Source organism: Chiloscyllium plagiosum, chromosome 46 (genome assembly GCF_004010195.1).
Source record: "Chiloscyllium plagiosum isolate BGI_BamShark_2017 chromosome 46, ASM401019v2, whole genome shotgun sequence".
Taxonomy (NCBI): Eukaryota; Metazoa; Chordata; class Chondrichthyes; order Orectolobiformes; family Hemiscylliidae; genus Chiloscyllium; species Chiloscyllium plagiosum.
In genome coordinates, this window is record NC_057755.1 from 7089653 (window position 1) to 7104807 (window position 15155).

The window sequence follows — 15155 nt, forward strand, 5'->3', positions numbered from 1 at the left end:
TCATTCCTAAGTATCTGGGTTCACTCCAAATCCCCGATTCCTTAAGGATGGAAATGGTTGCCTGGCTCAGCCTTAAACATTCTCTTATCCGATAGTCCACACTTCTGCAGGTTTACAGTAATTCACAATCCAGTCAATGATTCATGTGAGGCTTTTGTTTCTAATGTCAAGCGTGAATGATTGAACCCATATCCTCTGACCATGATCCCAGATAATAAACTCCCCAGCTTAAGATTCAGCTTCTCAGTGTCTACCCTTTAAATCTCTGTGGAACTAATGCGTTTCATTTTGACCAACTTCCAGCCTTCTACATCCCAGGGAGTTGTTGGGCAATGTGTGCAATTTTCTATTATTCCAGAATCGAACTCAACTCTCTTTTGTCATGCACTCTGCAGCACAAGGTCATCATTCCTTTGAATGCAATCTAGGACTGAACACGTAGAATCATAGATGAAACAATTTAACCCATTCTGTACAGGCTCCTGAAAAGGCTACCCAGCTCAGTCCCATTCTCCAGTTCTATCTAGGTAGCCCTTGCATTCATCATTTTCAACCATATATCACTCACGTTTGAAACCTCGTATCTAATCTGCCTCCAGCACTCTCCCAGGTAGCACATTCCAAATTCCTGAATGAAGGCATTTCTTCTCATCTGAAGGAGTGTCAATGGACCAGGAACATGCTTCCTCTCCACAGGTACTGGTAGATCTGCTGCGTTGTTCCAGAAATTTCAGTTTTTGTTTCCGATTTCCAGCATCTGCAGTTATTTCGGTTTTTGTCATTATCTTACTCCTCGCTCTCTTGCTGACAATAATGAAATCCTGACACTTACTACTGACACATGAAATATTGGGAATGGAATCTCTGTTTTTACCCAGTCAAAATTGTTCAAATTTTGAACAATTCAATAAAACAACTTCTCAAACTTTTCTTCTGCGAGGAAATTAAACCCAATCTCTCTAACATTTCATTTTATCTATAATCCCTTGTTCCGAGGATCATTCTCGTACATCTACTTTGCACTCTGTCCGGAACTCCAACATTCTTCATTATATAATGTGCCCAGAACAGAATGTAATACTCCAAATGTGATTGGACCAATGATTTGTAGAAGCATAGCATCACTTCCTCGCTTTTAAATTCTCTACCTGTATGAACCCAAAATTCCTATAAGACTTCTTAACAAGTGTGTCAAGCTGCCTGGCCATCACCAGAGAATCATGGGCATGAAATCGGAGGTCTCTCTGCTCCTTTACGCCCTCCCCCAAAGTTGTATCATTCATTCTGTTTTAAGATTGATTTTAATAAAGTCTTATGTCATGTATGAAACCATCACCTTACCCATCCTATAAATTGTAATAACAAACGATGTGCCTTCTGTGCAAGAGTAGGGCATTCAATCCCTCGAGTCTGTTATGCCATTCAAGGGAATCGTGGTTGATCATGGACTCTTAAATTATTAAAAGGTGTGCTGTTATACTTCACTTGTGTCTTTTGCATTGGTGTGCCCAAGGATTCATGTGCAGCAATATCTTAAAAGCTTATGTTTACAAGCAGCTATTTAGTTCTTCTCTTATGATCAATTTTAATAAAGGAAACTGACAATATTTTAATCTATTGCTGCTATATTGCATATTTAACGCTATAAATGAACTTATATAGAAGAAATTTGTTCATGCTTTCAAAATAATTCATTTAGCAAATGACATGATAAAGTGGAGAAATGTGAATGTGATGATAATGCAATTACAAATTGGTCAAATTGGAGTTAAATTTACAGATGTAGGAACATAACTTAGAGCCTAGTATACTTCTAATTCAAGAGAAAGAGACAGAGAGAGCCACAGAGAGAGAGAGCGAGAGAGATAGACAGAGTGCTGGAGAAAACCATTAAATCAATGGGGCGTCACGTTTTGTCTCATTGCCCGAGCTACAAGTCGCATTCAAGCGTTAAGAGAATGAGATGTAGCAGAAATGAATGCCTCCTTTTACTAAGGAAGCAATTGTAATTCTGTGATTAAGTTTCATAATTGCAGAATCTCTATTCTTCTGTCGGGTCATATCCAATGCATTGAAAACTCGGCCTTGGTGTTCAGCAACAAATGTCACTGGATATGATCATCACTCAAGTGCTCTTATATATTTCCTTAATTTTGGTATTAAAACAGATGAATAAGGAACAGATATATATTCTCTGTTTAATTGAGCTATTTTATTTATCAAGCGACACCCTATACTGTAGCTGCAAAGTGAAATGGATGCAATGTGAGTGAGTTGCCTCTGATGTCGAAGGGAAACCAATCAACTAGTTTCTAGCGGAGGTAATCACATTCACGCCATTCATCCACAAGTAAACTTTTATGGGCATAACACCAAATTTCTGATTTAAAAAAAAATCTGCTCTCGATAGGACTGGTGGGAATCGCCAAGCAGCTGGGCCTCAGACTCTTGGCTCCAAGAAAGAAGATCACGGTGATGCTGATGGGCAATCATTCAGCTGGCAAGAGCTCCTTCATCAATTGGTAAGCAGGCCAGTTTCACTGTTGTATTTGGGAAGGCTGGGCTGGGTACATTTATGAGAAATGCTCGAAGAATATTGACTGGATCTGAACATCCAACTTAGCCAGGAGGGGCATTCTCCAGCAGATAGTGCGGATTCATAAAACGTTGGCATGACTTGACTGATTTACTCTGAACGATACTCTTAAGTAGGGACGGTCTGTATAAAATGGAACAGGATGTCAATTTTGTAAATAAAACACAGCAAAAAGTTAAAACACGATCAACAATCTGATTTGATAAATTATGCAAGATCAGGCGATTGTGGTCAGAAAATTAAAACAACTCAGACGTCAGTCAGTGTATCCAGTCAATGTAGTGATTGTGGATTCAGGAGTGTTGCTGGATACAGAATGGAAATTTCATCTTTTAGTTCCAAATCGATGGTCCATACTTTGCTGGAATGGATCGGCTATGGGTCCCTTTGGCAGCGCCCTCGGCTACGTGTTCCAGCACAATCATTTGCCTTCCCACCTATTTTTATGTTATTCGCAAATTTGGCAAAAGTTTGTTCAAATTTCATTGCAGGTTCCTGCTGATTCCAATAGTAATAACTAGTTTGTGGAGAGAGGCAATGAAAGGGCAGAAGGGCCGAGTGGAGTTTGTACACTATAATATGAATGAATTCTTGGTCATTTCGAGTCTCCCAGATAATCACACCTGCAGCACTCTCACCATTTGCAAAAGTCCGGATTCTGGATTCAAAGCGAAGTTTCGAGTCACTGATGTACGCTCAGTAAACAGTACCTACCTGGAGATCACGTGTAGGAACTGTTTACCTGCAGATTTCCAGTGTTAGGGCAGAAGGGGAACGAATGATCATGAGGTTACCTAATGATTTCGAGATGCCAGTGTTGGACTTGGGTGTACAAAGTTAAAAATCACACACCAGGTTATAGTCCAACAGGTTTAACTGGAAGCACACTAGCTTTCGGATGAAGGCAGATTATGGTGCTGGAAGACGTAGCCGAGGGCGCTGCCAAGGGACCCACAGCCGATCCATTCCAGCCAAGTATGGACCACCGAATTTGGAACTCAAAGATGAAACTTCCATTCTGTAACCAGCAACACTCCTGAATCCACAATCACTACATTGACTGGATACACTGACTGATGTTTTAGTTGTTTTAATTTTCTGACCACAATCACCTGATGAAGGAGTGTCGCTACGAAAGCTAGTGTGCTTCCAATTAAACCTGTTAGACTATAACCTGGTGTTGTGTGATTTTTAACTTTGAGGTTATCTAAGAACAGCATGCAAGCAGTGCACGAGCCACCCCCCCCCCCCCGCCCCCCCCCGCCCTTGGTCTACCTTGCTAATCCATAATCAAGTTGGAAATCGATGGAAGCAATGGCTCTCCTTTTAAGTGCAGACAGAGTCCAGTCTGTGACAGCACCGTCAATTGAGATGTACAGGCGAGGAAGTGGAGGAAGTCAGGATGAGGAATAGTTATTGGCGATTCCACCATCACAGCAAGAGATAGGCGTTTTAACAGTAATGTGATGTGCTGTCTCCCTGGTGCCAAGGTCAAGGGCATCACGGCTGCAGGACTTCTCCCGAATGGGATGGCGATCATCCAGCAGTCATGTTCCGTATTTCTGTCAATGTCACTGGGGGTAAGGTTGGGAAAGAAAAGAATCAGGGAGTTCTGAAGGAAATTAGAAAAAAAATACAGTCCATCAAGATCAGTAATCTCAGGAGTGTCGCCAGTTTCATGTTTGAATGATTGTCAGGACTATCGGATTGCTGGATTCAGTTTGAGGCTGGAGATCTGCTGTGGGAGATGCACATTTCCGTGTTACACTTCCAGTAGGCCGGGTCTGGTATTTTTGCTGGGAGATTTGTAAATGCTGGTAGGATTCCTTGCAACTCGATCCCAATCGAGGTTGAACCAAAGTCAAGCTGGGAATAGGAAGTCGGAACAATTGCATGAGGGCTATAAATATAAAGTCGCTATAGTCTCATCAGACCACAGGGCTATTCCCTTATTACAGAGAGATGACTAGTGGTGGTTTTACTTGAGGGTCACCAAGCCTCAGGCAAGCAAAGATGTTGAGAACGTCATGACCACATCAGGCAGTGTGGGTGTATATCCACAGTGTTGGCATGACTGTCCAGCCAACAGTGCAAGAGAAACGGAAGGAGGCTGAGTGTCAGTTTCCCTTCACAAGCAGAATGATGACGAGAAGATAAAGTTAAGGGCACGAGTCCCATCGGTTCCTTTCCTTGTCTGTTCCTCTCAGTGTTGCTCTACAGTGGTCCTGAAATGCTCTGCCGTCCAGTTGATGCTGACTGCCTGAGTGAGAACACTCACAATGTCCATTCATGAATGATATTTACCGCCTGGCACATGCTCTCCATTACCTCTGCTCCGCTTAGTGATGTTGACTGTTTATCACAGAGTCCATACTGCCTATATTCCTCTCAGTAATGCTGACTGAGTCTCTCGGTACCCTCACCTTATCCACTCTTGTAACCGTAGAAATAGGAAGAACACAACCTACCCTCCAGAACAACCTTCACTATGATCAGTCAAAAGGGACTGAGTACACATTGTGTACAACTCAACAGAAGACAACTTTTCCCATGACAGCTGTTCATTAGTCAGTCCACTTGTCAACTCCTGACCCGTCTCTCTTGGTGAGGTGTTGTTCTCCCTTTACTTTGATGTGTGTTGCTAATTATCCTGATGGCAGCAGGTCAAACATTTTCAGCAAAATGTGCCTTTCCTTAGCAATAATCAAATATTGTATTATCCACGGGACTTTGAGTGTTATATTTGCGTCTCTAACCATTGAAACTTGTAGGTACATTGAAGAACATATACTGAAAACAGGAGTTGCAACCGAGACACAGGGATTTACGTTTGTCACCAGTGGAAAGAAAAGGGAGTCACTTCTGGTGAGTAATGGCTTGGATCGTCGTCGAGCTTTCACTCATCCGAGATCCCTGAAAGATAGTGGCTTACGTCAAAAAGCTGGAAGCCTCTTTCAAGTGCACTTCACTGGAATTCTTAGTCATCATCACATTCGATGTCATTCTCTTCTTCATGTACATCTGGCGGGTTTGACCCGCTTTCTCACTCCCAATGCCACTGAACGGAAATCACAGATGACTAATAATAATTTACTCTGTATTTAAACTGTTTGAATTGTGCAATGCTCGACCATTGACCATTCCTGTAATAATAGAAACCAGACCCAGCTTCCAGCTGTGTGTGCCAAAGGCAAATCATAATGCTGTTGCAATCACCGGACAATTGAAGAGAAACATGTATAGCACTTGTACAGTTTACTTTGCTCTTTGATAAGTTGTGGGGAGTTGCTGACAATACCAGAATTTGCTGACCAACCCAAACTCCCCTTAAACCGTAACATAAAACTAACAACTGGGAATGCTGGAAATTTGAAACAGAAGTAGAAACTACTTGAGAAACACAGAAGGTCTGGCAGCATATGTGCATTGCGAAACAGAGTAAGCGTTTCGGGTGCACGGATCTTTCTTCAAAACTGATGGTAGCTCAGGAAAGGGGGTACATATGACAGGGATGTGGGGCAAAGGAGTAGGTAATCTCGCCGCATTTTCATTTTCCTCTTGGGTACACTGCAGCTTTCAAGGTTGAGTTCAGCAATTTTAGAGCCTGACCACCTTCTCCCATGTACTTTATCCTCTCACACACTCCAGGGCCTGTCATGACATGGTCTGCTTTCAACATAGACTTCCCACTATGAACCAGCAATGGTCCCCATTAGGAGATTTGCTTCCCTATCTCCTGGCTCACTATTATCCATCACTTTGCCTACCTGGCTGCCTTCCTGCTCCTCTAGACTCCTTCTTCACCTATCAGTCACAATCTCCCCCCCCCCCCCGACCACCAACTTTTTCTCTCCACAGGTGCTGTCAGGGGTTGGTGACAATTTGCCACGACAGAGTCGCTGCCGATGATTAGCCACTGCCAGTTCTCCACCAGCATTTCTCCACTGGGGTCGTTGACCTCTGGAGATTATTCACCACCGGAAATATATATACGTACCGATTGTTTTCCCTCCCACCTGTTCTTTCATACTTCTCATTCCCCTTTATTTAGTCACCGACATTCTACATACTGATTTTAAAAAAGAGGTAAAATAAATATAATTTTATTGGTTTATATATTAAAATGAGTTACAAACTTTAACCCCCAAAAGAAAATATATTTTAAAAATCTTTATAATGACAGTAAAATCTCACATTAATATTAAACAATGAAATTTTAGTTCATTTGATAGTTATGCTCTATTCCTCTAAGATATTCCGAAACAATCTCTTTCACCGTATTCAAGAACAATATTTTGTATTCTATCGTCTGCGTCTCCTATCATTCCTTTTTTGCCGAATTATTTTCTTCATGTTGTCGGTAAAGATGCTGGGACTGACTGCAGGACATCGGCTACACATTCGTTAATAAGAACACAATAAGAATGTTCACATCGCCAAAACTTAATACTTGAATCACTCTTGGACAGTTTATCAAAACTTTTTTGCCGAATTATTTTCTTCATGTTGTCGGTAAAGATGCTGGGACTGACTGCAGGACATCGGCTACACATTCGTTAATAAGAATACAATAAGAATGTTCACATCGCCAAAATACTTGAATACTTGAATCACTCTTGGACAGTTTATCAAAAACATATATAAAACCATCGTGGTAAAACTTCTTATATCCACGTTTACTAATAATTTGTGTTTCCATTTTGAAGACTTGAGGGTAAATGGAAAAAAAAACACAAGCTTAAAAAAAATCTCTCCTGTAACGAAAATAAATTGTTACTGAAAGAACGCAAACACTACCTTAACCAATATAACGACAATTTTATATAGTTTAGATATGCTTGTTCTCTAACATTTTAAACTTATTTGCAGTGGCGAATCGTCTTCAGTGGCCAATGGGCGGTGGCTAATCGTCAGCGGCGAATCTGCTGTGGCAAATGGTCTTGTCCCGGCTGTCGGACGTGCTGAGTTTCTTGAGAGATGTCTGTGTGTGTTGTCACTGAACTGGTCAGTTTGCTAGGCTACTCCGCAGGTCTGTAGGCGTCAACCATATTGCTGTGGGACTGGAGACATATGGAGGACCAGACGACATATGGACATAAGAATTGTTTGCCTAAATGGCTTTAGTAATTAGGTGTCCTGCTGTTGGATGGGAGTCACATGTCGGCAAGATAAGACAAGGTCAACCTATTTCCTTCCTTAAATAGTCTCAGTGGGTCAAACGTTTCCTTCTTGTTTCATAAATGAGGAATTTTGACGATTATTATTTTGTCAGTTAAGTCTAGTTTCATTATGTACACAGTAACTCCATTAGTTGTTCTGGTAATCTTTGAACCATGTTCCCAAAATGTTGCAATTATTCATATGGTTACAAACATCCCCTCTGGACTGGTTCAGGATTTGCATTCTTTTGAACAGTACTCCGTGAATACTCCTATATCAAATTCTAAAGACCCTATCAACCTACTCTCTCATTGTAGAGAGAGATCTCAGTCACCATGTCTCAGGTGAGGGGAGAGTTTAAGAAGCGAGTCTTTCATGGTAACCTCAACTTGCATGGGAATTGAAGACATCATGTTGGTGTTATTCTGTCGTGTAAAACGTCTCTCGAGGCAACTGAGGTAACTGAAACCCCGACACCACCATAAATTGTTTGCAGGACTTTTCGTCTGTAACCTGTATTCATTTTCTTTGTTTTCACAGGGTAATGCTACATTACATGTCTACCCGCAATTCCAAGGTCTCGAACAGGTCAAAGGTACATTCACGTGAATGTAAATTTTGGAAAGAATAGGAGGACAAATAGTAGTTATGACTGTCACATCAAATAAATAAAGCTTCACAACGTTAACTTTTTATCTTTCAATGTAATAATGTCCTAATACTAATCAGGTACAGTCAACATTAATTTGTCAAGGGAATGTGGTGCTACATAAATGCGCCAAAACGATTTGTTAAAGTAACCAGAAGTGTCGATGATGGTCATGCATTTGATGTTTTGCTATGGATTTAGCAAGGCTTTTGAGAAGGACACTCATGGCAGATTGGTGAAGAAGGTAAGAAAGTCCATTGAGACAGGACTAAGTAGTGCATTGGACTTTAAATTAGCTGAGGGTCAAGAGGCACAGTTTGATGGTGGACCGATGTTTCTGGAAGCAGAGTAGTTTCGAGTAGTGTTCAGTGGACTTTGACTTTGGGGCACCTTCTCTTTGTGGTGTACATTAATGTTTTCGACTGAAATGTATAGATATAGTCAAGAAGTTTCTGGATGTCATAATATTTGCTAAGGTAATTAATAGGAGGACTGAAGGAGGCCTGGACACATCGGTAGAGCAGTGTCAAATGGATGTAACCCAGAAATGTGTGAGGTTTGGCCCTGCTCGAACAAGGCAAGGAATTGTTCTCTGAATGGTAAGACCCTGGAAAGTACTGAAGAGCAGACATACGTTAATGTGCAGATTCACAGATCCTTGGTGTCATCAAGCCAGTTCCTTTTTTTTCAAAAAAACTATTCCTTGGCTCAAGGATACTGTGTTTTGATTGTTTTCAGAGGGATAATGAACCAGACTGGGCTCCGATCAGTCTGATTTCGTGCCAAGGTGAAAAGGGTATTGAGAGGCTTTTTGTTTATATGTAAACAGACGAGACTTCAGGCCAAAGTGGTCATGTTTTAGAAACGGCCTGGAAAATAAAAGGGGACTGATCAGTTCTCGAGCTGAGCGCAGCAGTTTAGTTCAGTTTTGAACTGATGAGGAGTTCAACAGTGAGCTGTGTGGAAACTCTGTCTCTCTTTCCTCCTGCCCTTCAACTTCAACCCGTCAGCATGTGTTCCATTTGTACTGGGTTTTAAAGGGCGTTTGCACATTGGGGCTGTTGTGCATATTCGGAACAGCATAATTAAGACATGTTTGGATCGACTGATTTCTGTAGGGGTTCTTTATTCTGTTCTTTGTGTTTCATTGTGAATTTTTGTGAATAAAGTTTTGTCTGTTTTAAAATCTAGTAGTCAACCTAGCTGACATTCTCCGGGTTATTCTCAGTGTACACTTACCGAAGCAAATTGCATAGTTATGGTCTGGGCTGCCTGATTAAGAAAGTTTTGAGTGGTCTGGCCTATTCCATAACACTGGAATTGGAAGGAGCATTTGTATAAGATGATTCAGACGGTGTATGGATGACTTCTATGTATTTGGCAAGACAGATTGTCGAGGAGCATGGAGGTTATGTTGGAATTGACTTTAAACGGAAAAAAGGATGTAAAATGATTTGAATTTATTATTGTGGACACACGAAGGAAAGGTCTGTGGGGGTAACAAAGCGGAAATTACGTTCAGTCGATTGCTATTTCAGGGAGAATGCGTAGTCACTGTGAAGAGTTGGAGTTCCTTCCGCATTGCAAATCCTGTTTCTCTGTCTGCTTTTACAATCTAATGCCATTCTGCACAAAATTGAAGATACTTTGCGTTCGATGTGTCTCTCTTATATATTGAAGGCGAAAGTATAATGCATATATTTTGATTTAACTTGGTGACCTTTGATGTAGACTGAACATAACTTTGCAAACAAAAAGGTATGCGATGGAAAGTCACTTTTGACCTTTGACATTCCTGGTTTCTGTGTTTCTGCAGGAGTGACAGACTACCTGACGACCGAGATCAGCACCTCAAAGCAGAAAATGTTTTTCTTGGTGACTTTCATAGATACTCCAGGTCTTGTGGATGGAGACATGTTGTACGAATTTGATGTGGATAAGGCGCTGATCTGGCTGGGTAACCCTTTTTGGTATTTGTATTTTATCGCCTTTCTGCTAATCAAACTGTTTTCAGACCTTCTTCAGGGTTAATGATTGAAACTCGAGAGCTGATCAAGGGAAAGGTAAAGTCACGGCGGCACTACTCAACCACAGGGCTGCTCTCTCCTCAGAGAGAGATAACTGTGGTTTAACCTGAGGTTCACAACTCCTCAGGCGAGGGGAAAGGTTGAGAAGGCGAGTGCTTCATAGTAACTTCAGCCAGTGCAGGAATTTAAAAAAAAAAGCAAAGAACAAAGAAAGTTTACAGCCCAGGAACAGGCCCTTCGGCTGTCCAAGCCTGAGCCGATCGAAATCCACTGTCTAAACCTGTTACCCGATTCTTAAGCATCTGTCTCCCTCTGCTCCCCACCTACTCATGCATTTGTTTAGATGCATCTTAAATGAATCTACCGTGCCTACCGCTATGACCTGTGCTGTGAACGCGTTACCGGCACCTACCACCCTCTGTGTGAAGTACTTGCCACGTGTATCACCTTAAACTTTTCACCTCTCAGCTTCAAAACGTGACCTCTCGTTATTGAATCCTTCACCCTGGGAAGAAGGTTATCTCTATCTACCTTGTGTATATCTTTCATGATTTCATAGACCTCAATCAGATCCCCCCTCAACCCCCTTTTTTCTAATGAAAACAATCCTACTCAACCTCTCTTCATAACTGGCACCTTCCACACCAGGCAACATCCTTGTAAACCTTCTCTACACCCTCTCCAAAGCGTCCACATACTTTTGGTAATGTGGCGACCAGCAATGTACAGACTATTCTAAATGCGGCTGAACCAATGTCGTGTACAATTTTAACATGACCTGCCAGCTCTTATACTCAATATCCCGTCTGATGATACCATGTGCCTTCTTGACCACTCTATCCACCTGTGCAGCAACCTTCAGGGTACAATGGAACTGGACTCCCAGATCTCTCTGCCCATGAACTTGTCCCAAGGCTTTTCCATTCACTGCATATTTAGTTCTCGAATTAGACTTCCCAAAATGCATCACCTCACATTTGCCTGGATTGAACTCCATTTACCATTTCTCCGCCAAATTCTCCAGTATATCTCTCTTCTGCATTCTTTGACAGTTCCCTATGCTTTCTGCTACTCCACCAACCTTCGTGCCACATGCAAACTTGCTGATCATACCCTCTTCCAGATCATTTATGTATTTCACAAACAACAGTGGCCCCAGCACTGATCCCTGTGGAACGCCACTGGTCCATTTTAAGGAACTCCCTTCAACTACTGCTCTCTGTTTCCTGTTGCTCAACCAGTTCTTTATTCACCTAACCAGAACACCCTGCATACTATGTGACTTCACTTTCTCCATTAGTTTAGCATGGGGAACTTTATTAAATGCCTGACTAAAGTCCATGTATATGCCATCTACAGCCCTTCCCTCATCTATCAATTTGGTCACTTCCTATACTAAGTTGGTAAGGCATTATCTACTCCGCACAAAACCATATTGCCTATCACTGATGAGCCCATTTTTTCCTAATATAAAGATTTTATCACTCAATACCTTCTCTAGCAACATTCCCAGCACTGACGTCATGCTCACTCATCCACAGTTACCCGGAATATTCCTACTACTCTCCATTTACAGGGGGACAACATGAGCAGTAATCAAGTCCTCCGGCACCTCACCTGTGTTTATGGATGTTACAAAGATATCTGTCAGAGCTCCAGCTATTTCCTCTCTCGCCTCCCTCAGTAACCTGGGATAGATCCTATTTGGTCCTGGGGATTTGTCCACCTTAATAACCTCTAACTCATCTAACACATCTTTCTTACTTATGTCAACGAGGTACAGAGTAATCAAGCTTCTATCTCTAATCTCAACATTCATCATGTCCCTCTACTCAGTGAACACTGATGCAAAGTAATCGTTCAGAACCCCACGCATTTTCTCATGTTCGACACACAGCTTTCCTTCCTTCCTTATCCTTTAGTGGTCCAACCCTTTCTCTACTCAGTCGCTTACTTATATAAAAAAGGCTTTGGGATCCTCCTTAATTCTGCTCGCTAAAACTATTTCATGACACCTTTTAGACCGCTTGATTCCTCGTTTAAGACTGGTCTTACTCTCCCTATATTCCTCCAGGGTCCATTCTGTTCTTAGCTGCCTGGAACTTATGTACACTTCCCTTTTCCTCTTGGCTAGTCATACGATTTATCCTGTCATCCACGGTTCATGAATCTTGCCTTTCCAATCTTTTGCTTTCAACGGGACATGCTTATCCTGCACTATCTTCAACTGATCTTTGAAAGCCTCCCACATATCAAATGTGGACTTCCCTTCAAATAGCTGTGGCCAATCCACATTTCCCAGCCCCTGCATACTTTTGATATAATGGGTCTTGGCCCAGTTTAGTACTCGTCCCTTAAGACCACTCTCATCTTTATCTACGAGTATTCTAAAACTTACAGAATTGTGGTCAATGTTCCCAAAGAAATCCCCCACCGCATCTTCTCCCCCCGGCCTGGCTCATTCCCCAACACCAGGTCAAATATAAACCCTTCACTCGTCGGACTATTGACATACTGCTCTAGAAAACTCTCCTGGACTCTTCTTATAAATTATGCCCTGTCCAGACCTCTGACACTTAGTGTATTCCAGACAACGTTGGCAAAATTAAAATCTCCCATCACCATCACCCTGTTGCCTCTACATCTTTCTATAATCTGTTTTCCGATTGGTTCTTCTAGCTCATGCTCACTGTTGGGAGGCCTGTAATATAAACGTCTATACCCTGGAACATTTAGTTGCCAATCATGACCTTCCTTCAACCAACTCTCTGCGATTGCAACAACGTCATACTCCCAGGCACCAATCCAAGCTCTAAGTTCATCTGCCTTACACACGATAGTCCTTGCATTAAAGTAGATACACTTCAGGCCACCAGTTCTTTTGCGTTCATCTGCACTTTGCCTACTCTTCCACTTATTAATGCTAACTTCATGATCCTTACAGTCTCCAGTTTCCACCTCGTTGTCTACTAGCCTTCTCTTCTTGTTCCCAGTCCCCTGCCACATTAGGTTAAAACCTCCCCAACAGCAGTAGCAAAAACTCCCCCAAGGACATCAGTTCCAGTCCGTTTCAGGTGTAGACCGTCTAATTTGTAATAGTCCCACCTTCGCCAGAACTGGTCCCAATGTCCAACAAATCTGGACCTCCTACACCATCCCTCAAGCCACGTGTTCACCCTGCCTATTCTTTCATTTCTATGCTGGCCAGCACGTGGCACTTGTAGTAATCCGAGATCACTACATTTGAGGTCCTCCTATTTATCTTCTCTCCTAGGTCCCTGAATTCTGCTTTCAGCACCTCATCTCGTTTTTTTTATTTATATCATTGGTGCCTATATGCACCATGACAACTGGCTGTTCATCCTCCCCTTTTAGAATGCCCTGTAGCCGATCAGTGACATCCCTGACCCGAGCACCTTGGGAGGCAACATACCATCTGGTAGCCCCGTTTTCGGCCACAGAACCTCCTTTCTACTCCCCTCACAATAGAATTCCCTATTTCTATGGCTATACCAGTTTTTTCCCGCCATTCGAAACAGCAAAACCCGCCACGGTGCCATGATCTTGGCAACTGCTGCCCTCCCCCGGTGAGCCATCTCCCCCAACAATATCCAAAACGGTATACTTGTTTTGGAGGGAGGTGACTGCTTTTCCATTCTTTTTCTGCCTTTTGGTCACCCATTAACTGTCTCCCTCAGCAATCCTAAACTGCAGTGTGACCAGTTCACTAACCGTGCTATCCACGACCTCTTCAACATTGCAGAAGCTCCACAGTGAGCCCATCTGCAGCTCCAGAGCCGTCATGCGGTCAAACAAGAGCTGCAGCTGGACACACTTCTTGCAAGTGGAAGAGTCAGGAACGTCAGCCACGTCCCTGAGCTCCAACATCAAGCAAGAGGCACATGCCATGGCTCTGAGGTCCCCTGCAATTGTAGGCCTTAGCTTTATATCAACTAACTAAAACCAAACAATGCACTTCAATATATGAAGAAAACCCACATGGTTAGCATCACTCACTAGCCGTTCAGCCAATGGAACTGCCGACATTACATTTGGTAACCATATACATTGGCTGACATGAATGTTAAAATGGAGTAAACAGATGCCTTCACCTCCCACTGAAGTACTTGATCACTCCAGTTTGAGTTTAGATGACCTCCCTGTAAATTTAGTTGATATTTGGCAAGATCAATACTATATACTGTTTGTAATTGTAAATTACCTCAGCGACAAATGTCTTCAAAACAGCCACGTACGTCAGCGACAGAATGAAATGATGGGTGAGATTTCATGCTTTTTGACATTAAATTTAATAATACAAAATGCACAAATGAAAATTCATGAACAGACAACAAAGACCTCGATGTACACAGGAAACAAAAATCATGTTTGCATTAGCTAACATTTTATATTTTGGGTCATACTGTAAACATTCCTGCAATAATATCTGAATGACTCCATTGGAAGCTTCCTTTGTTGGAATTGCTGCTGTCCTTTGTAAATCCTTGCATTCAGCCAGATTGAGAATAATAGAACCCACATCATGTGGATACAGGCCATTAGGCCCAACAACCAACCCTCCAAAGAGCAACCCACCCAGACCTATTCCTGCACCCTATTATTCTAAATTTACCCCTGACTAATACACCTGCACATCCCTGAACACTATGGCAATTTAACATGGTCCATTCACCTAATCTGCACATGTTTGGACTGTGGGAGG

At 42.2% G+C, this 15155-nt stretch overlaps 1 protein-coding gene across 2 annotated transcripts in view; it reads left to right on the forward strand.

Annotated features, from left to right (window-relative positions):
• Positions 1–15155, forward strand: part of LOC122544134 — a 33895-nt gene that overhangs the window by 3824 nt on the left and 14916 nt on the right. For both annotated transcript variants that reach the window (XM_043683173.1, XM_043683174.1), the window contains exons 2-5: positions 2411–2522; positions 5368–5461; positions 8297–8351; positions 10222–10362. In XM_043683173.1, the coding sequence (XP_043539108.1) occupies positions 2411–2522; positions 5368–5461; positions 8297–8351; positions 10222–10362 (402 nt within the window). The remainder of the gene's footprint in view (positions 1–2410; positions 2523–5367; positions 5462–8296; positions 8352–10221; positions 10363–15155) is intronic.